General features: G+C 44.1%; 2 protein-coding genes and 1 long non-coding RNA gene across 3 annotated transcripts; 1 reads left to right on the top strand and 2 right to left on the bottom strand.

The window, feature by feature from the left end:
• The first annotated feature begins 1,773 nt into the window (after positions 1 to 1,773).
• On the top strand, positions 1,774 to 11,101 carry LOC122825596 (creatine kinase B-type). The gene is made up of 8 exons (XM_044107057.1): positions 1,774 to 1,864; positions 4,013 to 4,226; positions 5,608 to 5,762; positions 5,900 to 6,032; positions 8,513 to 8,684; positions 9,583 to 9,706; positions 9,785 to 9,974; positions 10,694 to 11,101. Exons 2-8 carry the CDS (start codon positions 4,034 to 4,036, stop codon positions 10,870 to 10,872), a joined length of 1,146 nt encoding a protein of 381 aa, XP_043962992.1. The 5' UTR covers positions 1,774 to 1,864; positions 4,013 to 4,033; the 3' UTR covers positions 10,873 to 11,101.
• Positions 4,218 to 8,500, bottom strand: LOC122825598. Its single transcript, XR_006369677.1, has 3 exons — positions 6,899 to 8,500; positions 5,801 to 6,093; positions 4,218 to 4,340 (listed from the first exon to the last, which is right to left on the bottom strand). It is a non-coding gene; the product is annotated as an uncharacterized LOC122825598 (long non-coding RNA).
• Positions 11,102 to 12,210: 1,109 nt separating the features above from the next.
• Positions 12,211 to 19,686, bottom strand: LOC122825599 (MAP/microtubule affinity-regulating kinase 3-like). Its single transcript, XM_044107059.1, has 18 exons — positions 19,124 to 19,686; positions 16,928 to 17,110; positions 16,797 to 16,850; positions 16,618 to 16,666; positions 16,444 to 16,509; positions 16,252 to 16,322; positions 15,530 to 15,586; positions 15,316 to 15,450; positions 15,133 to 15,234; positions 14,933 to 15,052; positions 14,738 to 14,834; positions 14,550 to 14,662; positions 14,363 to 14,477; positions 14,145 to 14,293; positions 13,986 to 14,074; positions 13,642 to 13,914; positions 13,028 to 13,072; positions 12,211 to 12,958 (listed from the first exon to the last, which is right to left on the bottom strand). Exons 1-18 carry the CDS (start codon positions 19,172 to 19,174, stop codon positions 12,589 to 12,591), a joined length of 2,139 nt encoding a protein of 712 aa, XP_043962994.1. The 5' UTR covers positions 19,175 to 19,686; the 3' UTR covers positions 12,211 to 12,588.
• Positions 19,687 to 19,960: the final 274 nt, after the last annotated feature.

The following is a 19,960-nucleotide window of genomic DNA, read 5'->3' on the forward strand; positions in this document are numbered from 1 at the left end:
GGAGGAATTCTGACTCAACGGGTTCACCGGGTTCACTCAGTGCTCTGGATGCTAACAATCTGATATTGAACGCTGCTGTGGGATACACCATGTCCTGAGCTCTCTCACTCTCACAGACACACACAGTCGTGTTTTCATCACTTGTGGGGACTTCACATTGACGTCCATTAATTTCTACAGCCTAACCCTTAAATTAACCTTTACCTTAACCCTAACCATCACTGACCTAACCACTAGCCCAAAAACAACAACTTCCCTCATGGGGACCAAGGAAATGTCCCCAAAGCAGCAATGGTCCCCATAACCTCACATTGTAGACAGGAATAGGTTCCCATAAGGATATAGAAACCCAGTACACACACACACACACACACACACACACACACACAGCATCCTACTGCGGATGAATAATTCAGAGCTGCAGGAGAAAGTGCTCAGTCACCACAGAAATCCTGTCCACCTCTGAGGACAGTTTGTCATCCTGCTGCAGAGCCTTCGATCGATAAATCCATTTTCTCACACATTAAAACAGCATTAATGACACTTTTTATTAAATCTGTTTGTGCATTTCATGTAGAGTAAAGCCTGAATGAATATTTTATGTCTCTAGTTTCTGCATAACATCACTTCAAGCTTTAGCAGCTGCCCTAAAAAAACTAATGTACTTATAACCAATAAATGTGTTTCATGACTCTGAGGAGGTTAATCTGTTAACATGTTAACAGATTAACAGATTAACATGTTTGGAGAACAAACTTCTAGTTTTATAATCACAAACCAGAAACACTGAACTGCACTGAATAACGCTCATGTTTACTTTTAACAGTAAAAGTTTTTCTTCTCCACGGTTGGATTTAAAGAACAAAGATTTTTCTTCTTCTTTGTTTATAAATCTCTAAATTTATTTAGTTTTAAAATATGTTGGCATTTAAATAAACATTTTTCTAGTGCATTTCAGTAAACACCACCAACTAAAACAGAGCAGTGCTAACGCTAAAGCACAAATCAGAAACATTAGCTATGCTAACACTAAAGCACCATGGCATTTAGTAGAAGCTAATGCTAAAATTGATATTGGAAGCAAAAGCTAATGCGCTAAATTCAGTCATGTTGACACCCACCACATATGATTGTCAAACCTGTGATGTTTTGTTTGATTAGCCCTCCAGGTTGTTAGTTTCTGTAACGGTTGTGTTATTCTGTGTGTTTCAGTCGTTTGTTTGTGTTGTCATCATTTACTCAGTAAAAGTTTTGGAAGAATAAAAAAGACAAGAGAATGTGAGGACAGGAAATGGAACTGCTACTTCAAAATAAAAGCATGAATTTAAACATCTATAAAATTCTTTACAACCAATGTCCAAACCTTTGTTCAACTGAACATTTACAAACCAGCTAAGCAAATTAGCGATTTAGAGTTTATCTGGAAAAACTAATTTAGGGGATGCTAAGTGTGCTAATTGCTAAAAGCTAGCTCTGCTAGCTATTAGTGGATCAGCTGAATTGTAGCCGCCACTGTGTATTTGTTATCCTGTTGTGGGTTTATTCAGGTTCTGTTGGAGCCGCAGGGTTTGCTTACACATCAGGCCGGCCTGCAGCAGCTGATTTATCTGAGCCATCATCTCCATCCTCCCTGACTTGCTCAGTGGCACTGCGGCAGGAATCTGACTCCAGAGCGCAGACACAGGGGGCGGGACTAAGGCTGGTCACGTGGACCGCAGCAGCGCGCGGACCAATGGAATGAATGGACCGTAAATAGGAGCCAATAGGAGGCGGGGGGCGCGTATAAAAGGCGAGCGCCGCTTTAATCCGCAGCAGCAGCGGCAGCAGGAGACCCGGAGCGCTTCTCACCTCAGACTGAACACAGGTAGGGGCAGCTTCATCCTGCGGGGCCTCGGCAGGGTGATGCGGGGAGCCACGCAGCCCGGCGGGCTGTGCACCTGCTGATGCGCTTTGTTTACCGCAGCGGAGCCGCAGAGCCGCTGCGGGTCAGCCCGCCGACCTTGTGGTTCGTCCTGCACTCAGGTGTTGCGCAGCAGCGGGATGCGCGCGCCGCTCTGCAGGATCCACCTGCAGGCCGGACCGGAACCATCAGAACCTTCAATTCGCCCGTTTTAATCTGCGCAAACAAAGGAGCTGCCAACAGCGCATGCTCAGATCCAGGGAATTTATCGCACTTTGGGACGATTTCGTTCCTCTGATTCCTTCAGGGAACGTTCGCCTCTAAAGCTCGGAACCGGTTCTGGTTCCGGTGGGGCTGAAGGTGACCGGGGCGTCGCGCGCGGGCCGCCGCAGCCGCGTGCAGCAGGCCCGCCGCTGCTGCGTCACTGCGCGGCCTCCCGCACATTTAATCCCTTTGTGTCCCACCTCCCACCCCCTCCCGCGCCGCGCCGCGCCCCGCCCCGCCGCACCATGTCAGGGTCCAGATTACACCCCGAACCTCCGCAGCTTCATCCGCCGAACCAGAAGCAGCTGATTCAGAACCAAAAACAGAAAACCTGCGGTTCCGATTCTAGCCTGAAGGTCAAGAAGAAGAATCAGCTGATGATGATGATGATGATGATGATGGTGATGATGATGGTGATGATGATGATGCGCTGCTGCTGCATGACTGAGCAGCTTCTGTGCTGATTTTTAATATTTTGATGTTTTATTACATTCCTGTAAATTTCTCCCGGCTCAGTTAATCTGGATTTAAAGATGCGTCAAAAACTAAATAAATAAAAAACAACAACAAAAAAAAAAAAACTTCTGCGCTTCAGAGCTGATCAACAGATTTCTGATTTAAAACCAATCTCTGCTGCTTCGATCTCCACTGGATCAATAACACCCGGTTGGACCAGAAACTCATCAGATTTAGTGTTTAAACTCATCAAGAATCAGAAACTTGACGATAAGGAGGGAAAACCTTTTATTTTGAAAGGCCAACAGAACCGTTTGGGGTTCATGAGGAAAATGAGAATTTATTGGTTTTATTTTGAAGGAAATATTTTGAAATATTTCCTTCAATTAGTTATGTGTAAATTACTTTAGCAAGAAAATGCAAAGTTCTATATTTAAACGTTTTATTTTGAAGGGGTTTTCAAAGTTTTATTTTGGAAAACAAAACAAAACAATGTTTAACTTTTGAAATGTTTAGGTTTTCATCTAAGAATCAAAACGTTTCTGTCTGAAAAACTAAATTAAATATTCTGCATAAATTAAATTTAATGAATAAATAATGCTGAATATACTTTAGCAAGAAAATGCAAAATTAAATATTTAGACACTTATTTTGAAGGGCCTTTTAAAGGTTTATTTTGAAAAAACAATACTGAACCAAAGAAATGTTGAAGTTTTTATTTAGAATCAACAAACTATTCTGCACAGATTAAATTTGACCTGATTTGGTCCATAAATAATCTGGAATTAAGATTTTAATTCACTTGGAATTTTATTATTTTTTAGGATTATTTATGGGCTCATTTATCTCCCAGTTTAGTGTGAAATACTTTTTAGTTTTTACAAAATTTCCTATTTTAAGATTTTATTTTGAAGAATGTTAAAGGTTTATTTTTAGAAAAAAAAGGAACAACCAAAACTAAATTAATTGAAGGAAATATTTATTTTTAAAACATCTAGAATAGAATCAAAAGTTTGTCTGAAAATTTGGACCAAAATAAAAACAAATTCCACATAAATAACGTGGAAATTGATTTTATTTTAATTTTATTTAACTTGAGATTTTATTTTTAGGATATTTTGTTAAAATCTTTCAAAATAAACGTCTAAATATTAAATTTTCTTTCAGAAGCAGTTTCAATATTAAACAATCGATTATTCAATGTAGTTTATTGACTTTGTTTGTTTTTTAAAATCAATATTCAACCTCTGAAATGTTGAAGTTTTTACCCAGAAGAGGATCAAAACTTTGGACCAAATAAAATATTCAGCTGGTGATCAATCATCTCTGAACTAATCAAACTGATTGATTATTTACCGTTCTCCTCTGATGGGTTTTCGTTTGTGGCTCCAGGTCGGCAGCCCAGACGTCATCATGCCTTTCGGAAACACTCACAACAAGTTTAAGATGAACTACTCTGCGGAGCAGGAGTTCCCCGACCTCAGCCAGCACAACAACCACATGGCCAAGGTTCTGACGCCGGAGATTTACGCCCAGCTGCGCGACAAGGAGACGCCCAGCGGCTTCACCCTGGACGACGTCATCCAGACCGGCGTCGACAACCCAGGTCGGTCTCACCTGGAGCCACACGATTGGTTCCTGCTCCTCAGGAGGCTCCAGTCAACCCGGAGACGCGTCGCAGGGGCGGCGCCATGGGGGGCTGCGGGGGGCCATGAGAATCCTGGGAGGGAAAACAAAACCAGACGTTAATGGGCTCCAGGCGTGAGCCGGTCTGAGTTACACACAGAGAGAGACGGGAAAAAAATCTACTAAACTAATTAAAGATAATCTGTGAAGTAAAACTAAATCTAGAAAACCTTCAAATAAACTAAAACTAAATCTAGAAAACCTGCAGGTAGACATTAACTATACCTAGATAATCTACAGGTATAAAATAAACATAGAAAACATTTAGATAATATAGAAATAACACCACAAACCTGCAGGTAAAAAAGTAACGAAGCCATCAGGTAGACATGAAATAAACCTGCATGCAGATGAATGGATGATTCATGCAGATGTGTAGTGGCACTCTGCGTCCCCAAAGTTTGTTGTACCACCTTTGCAGTTTGTCTAACAACCAATATTTGAATCACTCGACTGAAACCAAGTCTTCTTTTATGATGTTTACTTAAAGAACTCAAAAAGTACACTTACAGAAAAAATGAAAGGCTCGGTACAAATCGGTCAAAAAATTGTGCTGCTTCCACCGTATCCAACTGCAATCTGAACTCAAACGTGCATACGGGCAATATTAATGTTACGCATTACGTAGTGGAAGCCAAAATTACTTTTCACAATAAAAGCATCTTTTTACATTAACTAAGTTATACATTCTAGAAAATATACTCATCATGAATTTCTTAAAAGTAAATTAAGCATATTTATACATTTTTAATCTAAATTATTATTCTATATGAACTCCCCATTAACTGGCTCTTACAAGATGAATGGATGATTCTGGATGGTTTGTCTTAAAACTGAAACATCATTGTGATGAACAGACACACCTGAGCAGGTAAACTGTTTATGAGACGAAGCTCAAACACCTGAACGCTCCACCGGGTCAGAACCTCATCCGAGTCCAGATTCTGTTAATCAGATCAAAAATCCTCACGCTGCATTTAGAGGCTGTTGGAATTTTAACATTTGTTTTCCTGACTATGAGGCTTTAGGACAAACTACCAGCCATCATGGCTGAATGTTTTAAGGATGTTTTATTTGTGAAGCAACAACTCGGTGTGAGGAACCAAACCTGCAGTTCTGCTGCGGTTCATTAATTCCCTCCTAATTGGATTGACTCGAGTTATTTCTGCTCGTTAATTCCCCAGAGAGCCGCTGCTTCCTGTCTGATCTGCTGATCTTCTTCACATCCAGAATCATCATGTTCCGCTGCAGGAAGTCCAAACAAAGCAAAGCTGACAGGTTTGGGTTTTCTGTCCCTGCAGGTCACCCGTTCATCATGACGGTGGGCTGCGTGGCCGGAGACGAGGAGACGTACGACGTGTTCAAGGACCTGATGGACCCCGTGATCGAGGACCGCCACGGAGGATACAAACCGTCAGACACACACAAGACGGACCTGAACGCAGAAAACCTGGAGGTGAACTAAGTAAACTAAACCAGAACCAGTGAACTGACCTTGTTCAGAACCAACCTGGTTCTGGTTGTGTTCGCTGTCCGTGGTGCTGAATCGGTACTTCCTGATGTTGGACTCATCTGGTGTCTTTCTGTCTTCAGGGCGGAGACGATCTGGACCCAAACTACGTGTTGAGCTCTCGGGTTCGGACCGGGAGGAGCATCCGTGGTTTCTGCCTGCCGCCGCACTGCAGCCGCGGCGAGCGGCGCGCCATCGAGCAGCTGTCCATCGAAGGTACAGCAGCAGCTCTGGTCTGTTTCTGGATGCTAACCAACTCTGGCTGCTGCTGGGAAACCTGCACAGTCAACAATTAACAGCAATAATTTCAGTTATTTAACTTGTCATAAGAAAACATTTTCAGTCATATTTTCACCATATTATTGATTTATAAATCTCACAGTTTTGCTAACTAAATATTTTATTAGCAAGCTAAACATTTAGCTTCAAATTAAACATTTGTCAGACATGCTCAATGTCTAGTTTGAAACTATTTTTTTAGGTCAGACATAAATATTTAGCTAATATGCTAATTTACTTGAAGATGACCAGAAGTGGACTACCAAAGTAAAAGCTGATTCTCCCAAACTGTTTCTAAATCGCTTCAGTCAGCTCTTCATCAGTTTATTTTCCTCTTTTCTTGAACATTTCAACTAAAACCAAAGGTTGAGCCGTTTAAAGGCAATCCAGACATTTAGCAATCAATCTGCAAAGGCTCCATCAGACTCGGCTTTTATTTTGATAGTCCACTTCTACTGATTGGCAAGTGAATTGAAAATTAAATGTATAACTAGCTCAGAGACAAGCTCAAATATTTAGTTTAGAGCTAAATTATTAGCTTGCTCACAAAATATTTACGTAGCTAAACAAAGTTCTCACGAAACATTTAGCTAGCCAAGTCTTTAGCTGGCTAAGTAGGTAAATAACAATATTCAGTTAGCTAGCTAATCTGTATTTACTTAACTAACTAAGTAAATATTTAGATTGAAACTTTTGACATTTATAAATGAATGCATAACATAGTGAACATCGTGAATAATTAATCCCTAACGGGTTTTCTTCTAAAAGCGGCAGCTGCGGTTAAAATGGCTGCTTTTACCCACAGGATTCAGTTTCCAGCCCAGTGATTCATCCAGCTGCGGCAGTTTGACTAATTATCACTTCAATACAAATCAGATGTGAGGTAAAGCTCAGGATTCAGGAGTCTGGAGAAAGTGAGGCAGGTTAGTCAGCAGATCAGAGCCCAATTGTTATGTAACGGAACCGAACCGGATGTGAAGGAGCAGCGCGCCGTTAGCCTCACATTATGCTGCGTTCAGGGATAACCCGAACAAGCAGCGATTCTCTGAATCATTCCAGGTTTATGTAGCTCCGTCTGATGAGGATGAGTCTTTATTTATAGACTTCCCATCATGCCTCAGTGAGCGGGTTGGCCAACAGACCAAACCGTTACGTAACCGTGAGCAGAGCGTCGTCCTGCACAGAAACTTCTAATGAGATCAGCCGATTAACTGAACAAAACTATAAGAGGACACTCTGCTGCCCCCTGCTGGTAGAAACCAGGAATATTTCTGTTAAGATAAACAGCTGCAGATATTACAGAAACGGCTGCATCTGTTGAATCAATAATAAAAACAACTTTCCAGGTGATTTGGACCTGAAATTTGGTCTTTATGAAGAATAAAAATCTGTTATAATCGTAGCTTATATTCCTGATTCATCATAAGATCCAGTCAGATTTAATGTGGTTGAATTTGATAATCCACACCCTGAAAAGTGTTCAGGCATAATGGACGCTTCACTGGCCGATAGAAGCCATTTTATGAGTGGCAGCGTTTCCTTAGAAACCAATAGAAATACGTTTGAAAACTTTATCAGAAACAAGCATAAAAAATACACAAGAGTTATAAATGTTTTGATAGTTTAAGCATTCAATAGACCAGAAGCATTCGTAGAGATTAGAAACAACTATGAATATGGAACTAAAATGCGGTTAACAAAAAAAAAAGTTTGTTAAAAAAATAACACTAATTTGAAACAGAAAAACAAAACTTAACTGACAAAACCCACTGATTCTGATATATGTTTGGAAGTTTATTTTAAATTTAATGTCCTTTTGTTTAAGTTTTTCCTAAATAAACTTTATGGGCCTAATTTATTTCCATACAAGAAAGTTTACACAAATACAAGTGAAACTGATAAATGAGCAAAACAATTTTTAAGTTTCAATCTTTTTTACAAACCTTTCAGCTCTCATTTAGTTCCTTATGATTAAGTTTGAAAAAAAGGAACTTAAAGAAAACATATTTGATCATGAAAATCACTTTTTTAATTAATTTTTTTTACAAACTTTGTGGCCCTACTTTAGCTCCATATAATAAGGTTTGCTGAAAAAAAAACATTGAACCTGAAAAGTAATTTGGAACTTTTGTTCAATTTTATTTTTTTTAACAGTCCGTATGGTCCTAATTTATCTCCATACGCCATAGAAGGACATTTCTAGAGAAGGTGACTGTGAAAACATATTAATAGAAACATATTAATAGAAAGCTTAGTGGAAGGAAAAACCAGAATCCCCATTATTTGATGTCTCTTTGAAATACAAAATGGCAGCAGCAATGACCTGCGACCCAAACACTCAACCGTCTGACTGCAGCCACTCAGTGGCACCACACCTCCAACCCGTCGGTTCTGACCCGGTTTCTCTCTGCCTGCAGCTCTGGACTCTCTGGAAGGAGACCTGAAGGGGAAATACTACGCCCTGAAGAACATGACTGAGGAGGAGCAACAGCAGCTGATCGATGACCACTTCCTGTTTGACAAGCCCGTTTCTCCTCTGCTGCTGGCGTCTGGGATGGCGCGCGACTGGCCCGACGCCCGCGGCATCTGGTCAGTATGTTCCCAACACACTCAGCTATTAGCACGTTAGCTCAGCTATTAGCACACTTCCACTATTGTGCTAATTGCTGAAGTAATTTTTGATTAGAGTTTTGCTAACTCTGAAAACATTTGTGACACATAGCTTCCTCTAAATTTGTCTGGATGAATTCATAAGCATTAACTTACTTGGCTGCAACTGTGGATACATTTCCCCTAATGTGCTAGTAGCATAGCTGTAGCTGATTTTGAAATGTTTAGCGCCTTTAGCGTCCCATAAGTACATTTTTCTGGATAAATTCTAATCTGTTAATTTATGTTTTTTAAAACTTGGGTTGAATAAAGTTTGACATCTGTGTAGAAATTTAGATTATTGACTAGTAAGAGTTCTTCAAGAACGGTAGTTAGACATTTATATTCATGCTCTTATTTTGAAGTGGCTGTTTACTCAGCAGTTTCATTTTCTCTCCTTACCGTCTCTTTTTTCCTGAAATAATTTTATTTCAAGCAGTAAAACCTAGAAACAAACAATATAAAGATAAATAATAATAAAGTAATAATAATAAAAATAATAAAAAAAATAATAATAATAATAATAAAGCCGTTATATTGGCCATTAAATTGGTGGTTGAGCTTTGTAGTCTTTCAAGGGAACATAATTTGAATTTAGCATTAGCTCAAAATTCCATGTTGGCAAAGCGTTTAGCATTAGCAGAGCTAATGTTTATGATTACTGCTTCAGGGTTAGCACAGCTAACCTTTTAGTTAGCGCTATCCACCACTACATGAAAGCAATAGAAAACCACCTGTACTCACGCCGCCTCCAGCCTTCCTAATACTACCCTGGGTAACTGCCAATATGGCCGCCACTCCATCTAGATTTGACCCAAACGTCGTCCATCACCTGCAGGCACAACGACAACAAGACCTTCCTGGTGTGGGTGAACGAGGAGGATCACCTGCGTGTCATCAGCATGCAGAAGGGGGGCAACATGCGTGAGGTGTTCACACGCTTCTGCACCGGGCTCACCAAAGTAAGCTCCGCCCCCTATCCCTACCTGTAACCCTCACCTGTCCCGCCCCGTCTCACCTGTTCGCTCCATCTCCTCCAGATCGAAGACTTGTTTAAGAACCGAGGACACGAGTTCATGTGGAACGAGCACCTGGGCTACGTCCTCACCTGCCCGTCCAACCTGGGGACGGGGCTGAGGGCCGGCGTTCATGTCAAGCTGCCAAACGTCAGCAAGCACGAGAAGTTTGGAGAAATCCTGAAGAGGCTGCGGCTGCAGAAGCGGGGAACAGGTACGCCGCCTCCGGCTTGACTTCAACTTCATGAATTTACATGGAAAACAGGCTCAGGCTGAGACTTCTGCAGCATTTGTACTCTGTGCAGGTAGACTGTAGGGGGCAGTGTAGAGCAACATATGCAAACAGGTTGTCATTTGTAAAGTTATTATAAAATGGTGGTTCTTTTTCAGTTCTATTTTCATTCATTTATATCAACATGAAGCTAAATATGTAGTTAGCTTACTAATCTTAGCTTGGTAACAAAATATTTAGTTCAGTTCTAATTATTTTGGTAAGAAGCTAAATATAGTTTTTGAACTAACTATTTAGCTTTAGGCTAAATAGATATAGGCTACTAGTTAATTATTTGGTTTCAAACTAATTATTTAGCTGCCCTGTTAAATTTAGTTAATAAGACAAATATTTAGCTTGATTAGTGGAAGTGTGCGCAAGTCAATTATCAGCTTATAATTTATCCAGGAATTATATTTAGCAAAAGATAAGAATGCTAAACGTTTTCCAAGTTAGCTAAAGCGCTAATTGAAAAATCTGCTCTGCTAGTAGTTTAGTGGAAGTACTGCAGCAATTAAATAAGTGCTTTACGATTCATCTGGAAAATTCATTTAGGAAGTAGAGCTGTAAACCTTTTCCAAAGTTAACTAAAGTGCTAAGCTTTTAGCTCAGTTATTAGCATGTTGAGTGTGCGTACCACTGACTTCCTGTCTGCGTCTCAGGGGGCGTTGACACCGCAGCGGTGGGCGGAGTCTTCGACATCTCCAACGCGGACCGCCTGGGCTTCTCGGAGGTGGAGCTGGTCCAGATGGTGGTGGACGGCGTCAACCTGCTGGTCAACATGGAGAAGCGCCTGGAGGCCGGCGAGGCCATCAACGACTTGATGCCAGAACAGAAGTGAACTGTCTCACTGTAACCCGACACCGCCGTCCTCCCTCCTCTTCCTCACTGCCCCCGCTCACCCCCGTCCTCCTCCTCTTCCTCACTGTCCGTCCTGACGCTGCGGGACGCGTAGAGCCGCTCGGTTAGACTGCAGTCTTCCAACATGTGAAGGATTTTCTATTTCCTTAACTGCACCTGTTGGATCCATCTAACATCTGAAATATCTAATAAAGTCTCTGTGGCCCAGACTCAGCGCCTGTCTTCATTTACAAACACGGATTTAATCAAATTCAAGCTTGTTCCTGCATAGAACACTGTGGACTTTGACTAGGCCGTTGCAACACCTTGGTTTTGGCTTCAAGACTCGTTTTTTGTCTGTAAGATGCGGAACATTTATTAACCCATAGCTGAAATTTTTATCATAAATGTGGAAAAATCATTATTTGAAATGAGTTAAAACCATAAGTTTACATACACCTCATTTTCACTGTCTGAAGTTTAATCAAACCATATTTCTCTTGTTTCAAATAAACAAATATTTCTGTTTGCTATATAATTAGAAATAACTGGGTTTACATACAGAACACTGAAGACAAACAGGAAGTTAGAGGAATGAACTACTGAGAGGCCTGTGAAAGGAAACGTAACCAAATACTGGGATTTATGTAAACTTATGATCCTCTGATTTTTTTTTTATTATTGAAGTTTTTAGCAAATAGAAATAATTTTGTTTATTTTGACCTGAAATGAGAGAAGTTTGGTGTAATTTAACATCAACCAGAGAAGAAAAGGTGTATGTAAACTTCTGGTTTCAGTTGGACAGATTAGCCTCCAACATGTTTAGCATCTACATTTAAAACCTGTATGAAAATTATGTACGAAATAACAAAGAACAGGAAGTAAAAGCAGACACTTCCACTCTGACGCCCCGCCAGTAAAACCCCGGAAGTTTCTCTGCTGCCACCTGCTGGTCAGTCAGCGTCACTGCAGCAACTAAACGGAGTCCGTTCAATTTTGAACTGATTATGTTTTTATTATGATCAATAAACTAAACTTTATCAACACTTTACTTGAATTAATTTGGATAAAAACATTTTATCCTCTTACCTCCACTTTTGATATTTAACTATTTTGCCTTATTCCAACCTGTTTCCAAGATAAATTTCTCCTATGGGAGACTAATAAAATTATCTTATCTTAAATCGCCTTTTATTGTAATTTTATGTCCTAAAATAACAAAAAAGTTGAAAATATTTCACCCTTTAGTGGAAACTGAAGAGTTTGCAGCTGAAACTGAATCGAAATGCGGCCTGGAGGTGAGCTTCCCTCTGGTCACCATGACGACAGGACGCGGTGATGTGTTCAACGTGTTTAATGAGACACAGGTGAGCCTGAGCTGCAGTCGGATCAGCTGACTGCTCACATGTAGAAAATCAACAAGGTGAGAAACTATTTACATTCACAAAAAAACAGAGAGACTCTGAAGAGGAAACGCTAACAGACGGACTCGGGGTCCCAGAATGCTTTGCAGCAAAGTCCGCTCGTTCCCCCCTACGGCGTCGAGCCGGAACCAATCAGCAGACAGCTCAGAGTCATCCTACTAGGAGAAACAGGAAGACGGCAATCGGGGACTTCCTTCTGTTCATCACTTCCTGTCCTTGTCTGTCCACCTGAACCACTTCCTGTTTCCTCCTATGCCTACATGGTCCTGTTCCTCCCAGTCCTCCCAGTCCCTCTATAGTTTGAGCTCGTTGGCGATTTTGGAGGCGATGTTCTTGAAAGCGATGGACGTTCCTGAAATACGTTTGAAGCGGACGCCGTTCAGCGAGAGGCGGGGCAGCTTGCAGACCTCCATCTCCCATTGGACGAGGCTGTCAGCGTGCCCGTCGCCGTGGACGCAGAGCAGCAGGAAGGCCTCGCGCTGCTCGTAGTCGCAGTTGTTGGCGTCCAGGACCTTCCTGATCTCGCGCATCATGTCCGCCGGCTCCATGGACGACGTGGTCTTCATGCTCCAGGTGAACCTCAGCGAGCGCGGCTTGGCGTCCTTGCAGTGCGGCGCGGCGGGGGACGCCGGCTCCTCCCTCTGGTCGGACGTCACAGCGCGGCTGGAGGGAGGAGAAGACGTTAACGTTCCCCAGACGCTGCGCTCTGATTGGCCGTCTTGCTCTACCCACCTGGACCCCTCCAGTCTGCCGTTCCTCTCCGCCTCCGACGGCGCTCTGCCAGCCGAGAGGAGGAGAAGAAGCAGAACGTAAATCACAGGAATAACCTGCAGAACAGCTAACAGCAACAGGAAGTGATGCGTCCTGACTTCCTGTCTGGTTAGGGGCCGGACCAGCAGCAGGTCCAAAGCTCGGTGCCAAAATTAAAAAACGGTTGGTGATTTATGAAGCTACTCACACCCATCCTGGAATAATTTAATATTTTATATAAAATGTTGATAAATGTTTTAATATCAACCTGATGAATGTAGAAGATTTTATTATTTATAGAAATGTACTAATATTTATTTCTTAAACTGAGTTATTTAGTATTTATTTTGATAACAAAATGATTTTTTATCAACAGACGGGAACAAAAAGCTGAACTTCCTGAGATAAAATCCTTCTGCTGCTGTGTTGCATCATGGGATTCGTAGTTTTATCGGAGTTCTTCAGTGGATCAGAAGGAAACATTCAGGAAGATAATGTAAAGCTTGAAACGAGGCAGGAAGTATTTAGCTCTAGAGGTAAATAACTACTGAAGCTGTATTGTGTAGTTCAGTGGAAGGACGACGTTCGGTGCGTACCTCCTGGTGAGCTTGGAGGTGAGTTTGGAGAACAGGTTGGACGACGCGCGGCTGCGGCCCTGGGCCAGCGGCGTGGCGTCGTGCGACAGGCTGGGCGAGGCGGGTGGGCCGTTGTAGGTGGCGGTGCGGCGCTCCCTCAGCTGGCCGCCGTGGAAGGTGCTGCGGCTCGCCGTGCCGCGGGGGAAACGCAGCCGGTCAGGGGGCGTGGCCCCGCTGCTCACGCTGTGGGTGGAGGCTCCGCCCACCGAGCGCTTAGCAGGCGAGCCGGAGGAGCTGGGGGAGGGGCGGTGGAGGTTAAAGGTCGGTGTGTGAGCCTGGGTGTGACCAGCGGGGGGCAGTGTTACCTGTTTTCCTTGCCGTTGTGGACGGTGGAGGCGGACGACTTGTCGGTGGCGCTGCAGACGTACGTGTTCCTCCTCGTCATGCTGGACGTCTGAAACACAGAGCCGCACCGATTGGCTGCTGGAACCGAGGCTCCGCCCCCTCACACCAAAAACACTCACAGCGGTTGCAGCTGGCGCTTTCCGGCGATCTGGGATGTCGCCTACGTTGGGGTTGTTGGCGTTGCCTAGCAACGGGCTGCCCGCCTCCCCAGGACCCAGCTTCCTGTTGGCGTCCGCCTTCAGCTCCGCCTCCGCCTTCCTGGCAGCAGCTGAGAAGGACAGGGGGGGTTAGAGGCTGAGGGGAAACCAGGATCCGGTCCGGGTTCCGGTTCCGGTACCTTGGTCGCTGAACCTCCTCTGTTTGGAGGAGGAGCGCTGACTCAGCAGGTGGGCGGGGGAATGGCTGCTGGACGAATGAGGCTTCAGCAGGGAGGAGGCTCCGCCCACATCCATCTGGACACACACACGGGTCACTTCCTGTTGGGCAGGACAGATCTACTTGTCGTTACCATGGTAACTGCTCACCTCTGAGGCCTTGCGTCCCAGCAGCAGGTAGGTGGCTGTGATGTCATCGTACTTCATCTTTGAGAGCGAATCGTTGATCTTCTCTCTGGAGTATCCCATCTGGACCATGAGGTCTGAGGACGACACGCCAGTCAGGGAGTGTGTGTGTGTGTGTGTGTGAGTGTGTGTGTGTGTGTGTCCATGCGTACCGATGCAGCTCTGGTCCCTGATGTCCAGCTCCGGCTCCACGTACGGCAGCAGGTCGTCTTCGTCGCCGCCGTTGATCCAGCGATCCTTCATGATTTGCTGAAACAGAGGAAAGACGATTCGGACCCGACAGTTCTGAGGCGGGCGGAGCTCTGGGGATCTGCTCCCTGATTGGCTGTGTGTGATGACCTCCTGACCTCCAGCGTTCCTCTCTTGCCCGGGTTCAGAACCAGGAAGCGCTTCAGCAGGTTCTCGCAGTCCGTCGACATGTAGAAGGGGATCCGGTACTTCCCCCGCAGAACTCGCTCTCTCAACTCCTGCAGACAAACGCACGGGTCCAAACGGTTCCGGGCTCCAGGAACACCCGGAGGTGGTTCCAGACCGGACGGAGACCCACCTTCAGGTTCTGTCCGTCAAACGGCAGCGACCCGCTGACCAGCGTGTAGAGGATCACACCCAGACTCCAGACGTCCACCTCCGGCCCGTCGTACTTCTTACCCTGAACGCAGCAGCAGGAACAGGCTGACCCAGGTTCTGATGGGAGCAGAACCCGGGCCGGGCCTGGGGAAGGTCCAGTTACCTGGAAGAGTTCTGGCGCCGCGTACGGAGGCGAGCCGCAGAACGTGTCCAGCTTTCCGCCCAGAGTGAACTCGTTGCTGAAGCCGAAGTCGGCGATCTTTATGTTCATGTCGGCGTCCAGGAGGAGATTCTCCGCCTGCAGGATGAAGAGCAGGAGACCTAAAACATCACTGCTGTCCGTGGTGCGTTCGAGGCGGCTGGGAAAACGGAGTTACCTTAAGGTCTCGGTGAACGATGTGCTTCTGATGGCAGTACTGGACTGCAGAGACGATCTGAGAGAAACGTTCAGCTTTAATCATAATTTAATAATCACTGGTTGATGTAGTTTGACACGTTTCATTGTTAAATATTTAAAACGGGCTTTTCCCACAGAACATTCAAACAGTTTCAAGGTACGTTTTCAGAAAACTAACAATTCATTACATCATTTATTCCTGTTTTTAATATCTTGTAACTGAAGGTTGTGCAGCAGGTCAAGGTAAACTAACACCACCATTAAACCGGGCTGCTCCAAAAACGTGACACAAGAACCTCTAAAAGACGGAAATAGAAATATTTACGGTGATTCTAACGTTAAAGTTTGATCTGATTTAAATTCAGACAGTCGGAAAAGTCAGAGTCTTTTTATCTCCTTTACATTTATGATTTCAACTGTCAATAACTTTTTAAAATTTAGGCTTTTAATCAAATTTTGTTTGTCTTCCAAACCTCGAAAACAACTCAAAGAAATTCAAGCATTTCCAGGTTTTCAAGGATTCCAAGCACCTGAACCTGAAAAATAATAAAGAAGAAGAAGAATATTTCACAGCAGATATTCCTCTGCTGCTGCCTGGCTCAGAGGCTCTGCGGCAGGCTGACCTGCTAAAACCGCCTGCTCTACTTCTGTGTTATGGGATGTCTGTGTTACCGTGGTGACGGGGGGGTTTGGGAGCGTTACCTGTCTAAATTTAGCTCTGGCCTCCTTCTCCTTCATCCTCCCATGAGCTACGAGGTAGTCGAACACTTCACCTGCACACACACACACACACACACACACACACACACACACACACACACACACACACACACACAGATCAGAGGCGGATCCAGGTGTTTGGCTTTAGTCCAGGTGTGTCTGCAGGTGACAGACCTCCGCTGGCGTACTCCATCACCAGGTAGAGCGTCTTCTCCGTCTCTATCACCTCAAACAGCTTCACTGCAGACAGGTAGGACAGGTGGGGCGCTTTAAAACGGTACCAGAGGCCCAGCTGAGGCCAGGCAGAACCAGAACCTGTTGGTCTGGGCGGATCCAGGCGGGACTCACCGATGTTGGGGTGGTTCAGGTTCTTCATGATGCGAACCTCTCTGAGCAGCTGAGACAGAAACACAGCAGGAGGTTAAACACACTCAGACCCGGTTCTGGTCCTGTTAAACATGCCCAGACCCGGTTCTGGTCCTGTTAAACATGCCCAGACCTGGTTCTGGTTCTGATTCTAGTCTCACCTTCTGCAGGCTGGTTGGGTTCAGCTGGGTCTTGTCGATGATCTTGATGGCCACCTGAAAGGTAAAGGTACGGGTCAGAACTGTTGTCGGTTCTGGAGCGTGTCCCAGAACCGCGTCCGGCCCGGTCTCACCTCCCGGCCCGTCGGGATGTGCCGGGCCAGCTTCACTTTGGCGAAGTTCCCCTTCCCGATGGTCTTCAGCAGCCGGTAGTTGCCCACGTGAGGCGCATCGTCCGCGGCGGCGGCGTTCTTACAGCGGGCGGAGCGGACGGGGCGGGCCAGCGCCTCACCGCGCCCGTCTTCCCCAGGTGCATGCTGGGAAACAAGGAAGCAAAACAACAAGGGTTAACCTGAACCCAAACCGTTTGGACCTTTCTGTCAGACTGGAACTTCATCCAGATTGATGTGAATCTACAGAGCAGCTGGGAACCGAGAAGGACCAGGAGAACAGGCACAAGAGGAGGGACGAGTCAGAGCACAAGAGCGACGCTTCAAGACGTCCAGATCACATGACGTCACCTCAGAGGGGGGTACTGGAGGGACGGGTTGAAACCATTCATCCAATTATTAAAATTCATCAAGACAATATTTGGTTTTGTCTTGATGGTTTACTGAGTAAAACATGCTAACTCCAGCTAACCATTAATCGATTACTAAATCAGTTGCTGACGATTTCAATAATTAATCATGACTAATGTGATCAATCTCCCTGTTCTGATCCGTCCTGCAGGCTGATGCTTAGAGGAGGAATAATGAATCTGGAATGAGGAATAAATCTGTTTATTTTTAAAGGTTTGTTTCACATTTATGATGGTAACTGAAAGAGTTTAAGATGCAAATTATAGAAATGTGAGGCAGAGATTTGACGAAAACATTTGGCTCAGTTTAGGACAAACTGGAGCGTCTAAAGAGACAAATCTGGTTTTAAACTCTCATCTTGTAGCTTTGTTTCTTTCATGGAGGTAAAAATAAATCAGCCTGGCAAATAAACAATAATCGATTCTCATTTATGATTTAGAAACGGCAGCAATGGATTATTTTAGCTAGATAAACTAGCATGGTAACATCAGAGGTCTTAAAAACTGTCTTATTAAAAACAGATTTATGTCTGAATTATAATATAAATATTAAAACATGTTATGTCTTCAGACGGAGGAATAACTTCTTTAATATTTTTGTTTCTCTTTACTGTAGATTTTCCGCTTATTGGAAAGTAGTATAGTCTGATAATCCTGAGTAAAAATTTTGTTCTTCTACAAAAATAACATAACTGTGATCATTACAGTAAAAACTGCGCAACACCTTGAATTATAACTAGTCATAATATCAGAGAAATTTAGCAATCACAGAACTTCTTTATGAAAATATCTGATAAAAATCACAAAGCAAAACCAGCAGTGAAGAAAATGTGGGAAAATCATATTTAGAATCATCACTGAAATATTTCTACACTCTGATTGTTTTTCCAGTAAATATGAATGTTCAGATTATTAGACTGGTTGAGAGTAAAACTGATAATGGTCAGTATTTAGCCTGCAGTCTGCTGCCGAACAGAAAAACAAGGCTGTTCCTTTAAGACTCCAGTGTTTGTCACAACAATAAAATCAACCAACTACCAGCAGTTCCCACGTCACAGTTTTTATTTGTTTTTGTGCAACTCCAAAAGATTCCTGGAAAAGTTCTTTGTTTTATTTGATACAGATTGTTTCTTTATGGGTCTGTGGCCACCAAACATTCAGGTTTATACAGAAGAACTGGAACTCTTAACCTTCTTATCCAACATTAGTGTCTGACCTCACATATGCTCTGCTTCTGGAAACCATCAGAAGAGCTGATGTCATCGGTTTTAGCTACCAAAAATGTTTTCACTGTATGGATTAATGCGTATTAAGAATATTTGGTGTTTTAACTATTTGAATACGAGTCTCAGACAAGTCAAATGTATCTTATTGTGTCCTTTCAGCCAGCTGACTGACAGTGCTATGGAAACTCAGAGATAAAAACACTTTGAATTACTAGAAGAATGCGAGGAAAGTTTTGACTCCCTTCATAAAGCTAGAAAAGGCTGGAATAAAAAATAGATTTCTACCAGAACACTCTGGACCAGATTCTTAGTCCCTGGCAGATTTTGGAGTGACAGATCTAGGAGTTTTGGATCGGGACCGAACCTACAGGCTCCGTTTAGGACCCTCAGGACTCCCACTGGGGCTGGAAATGTTTCAGAAAACACCGGAAACGCTCCTGATAGCCGTTTCCTCCCTGATGCTCGGAGATCAGATGATTCAGCTGAAGAGGAAAAAGTTTGGAGGTGTTTCGGTTCTGACCCACCTGTTCGGTGTCCCGCTCGTTGACGGTGGGCAGAGGGGTCCTGGTGGACATGATACCCAGGTCAGTGTAACGGAGGTCCGGTCATGAAGCCGCCGCCGCTCCGCTCCGCTCCGGAACACCTGTCTCAAACTTAGCGGGTCGGAAAGTGACGTGCTGCTCCGGCTTCGGTTCGGTTTTATCTCAACGAACTCCCTCGCGGCATCACCTGTCTCTGCCCTGGGTTACCTGTCCCGGCTCGGTTCGGATCCTTTTCCGGAAGTTTATAACTGTCATGGATCCAAACGGAACCGGAGCAACAGTTCCTCTTTAACGCCGAAGTTAGCCGGGGAGTTAGCAGCCCGAAACTTCCCGGTGCTGGGACTTTATTTCGGGGAGAGAGGAGGTCCGGCTCGAGCCGCCGGCCTCTAGCTCCGGTCCGCTTGGTGAGACAGTCCTGGTTCGGTCGGTTCAGCTGGAATTTGGTTCTGTCGAATTCTCCTCATACTCTCAGCTAGGAGTCAGCTAGCCTGAGCCAAGATGGTGGACTAACCCAACCCTACGCGCTGACGGCAAGTGACGCCAGACGCTACGTGTAATATGATTGGTTGATAAGGTCCAGCAGCAGCGTTTGTTGTTACTAGGGTGACTAGAAAAAACGTCGGGATCACGTTGAACCCCACCGACAGGGGCGCAACCCGGGAGGAGTAAAAGGGGAAATGGAAATGTATATTTATAAAGTACAACGGAGTATGAGGGCCAAAACAGAAAGATATTATGAGAATGCAGTCAAAATAATACAAGATTAAAATCAATATTATGACAATAAAGTCCTAATATTCACAGAACAAAGATGTAAAA

This window comes from Gambusia affinis, linkage group LG22 (assembly GCF_019740435.1).
Source record: "Gambusia affinis linkage group LG22, SWU_Gaff_1.0, whole genome shotgun sequence".
NCBI classification, from domain to species: Eukaryota; Metazoa; Chordata; class Actinopteri; order Cyprinodontiformes; family Poeciliidae; genus Gambusia; species Gambusia affinis.

Coding starts and splice junctions, on each gene's coding strand:
- LOC122825599 (XM_044107059.1), bottom strand. CDS start 19,174: ATGTCCACCAGGACCCCTCTGCCCACCGTCAACGAGCGGGACACCGAA. Junction 16,667..16,796: donor ACCCAACCAGCCTGCAGAAG/GTGAGACTAGAA, acceptor TTTCTGTCTCAG/CTGCTCAGAGAGGTTCGCAT. Junction 16,510..16,617: donor CCTGAACCACCCCAACATCG/GTGAGTCCCGCC, acceptor ACCTGTCTGCAG/TGAAGCTGTTTGAGGTGATA.
- LOC122825596 (XM_044107057.1), top strand. CDS start 4,034: ATGCCTTTCGGAAACACTCACAACAAGTTTAAGATGAACTACTCTGCG. Junction 8,685..9,582: donor CCCGACGCCCGCGGCATCTG/GTCAGTATGTTC, acceptor CATCACCTGCAG/GCACAACGACAACAAGACCT. Junction 9,975..10,693: donor GCTGCAGAAGCGGGGAACAG/GTACGCCGCCTC, acceptor TCTGCGTCTCAG/GGGGCGTTGACACCGCAGCG.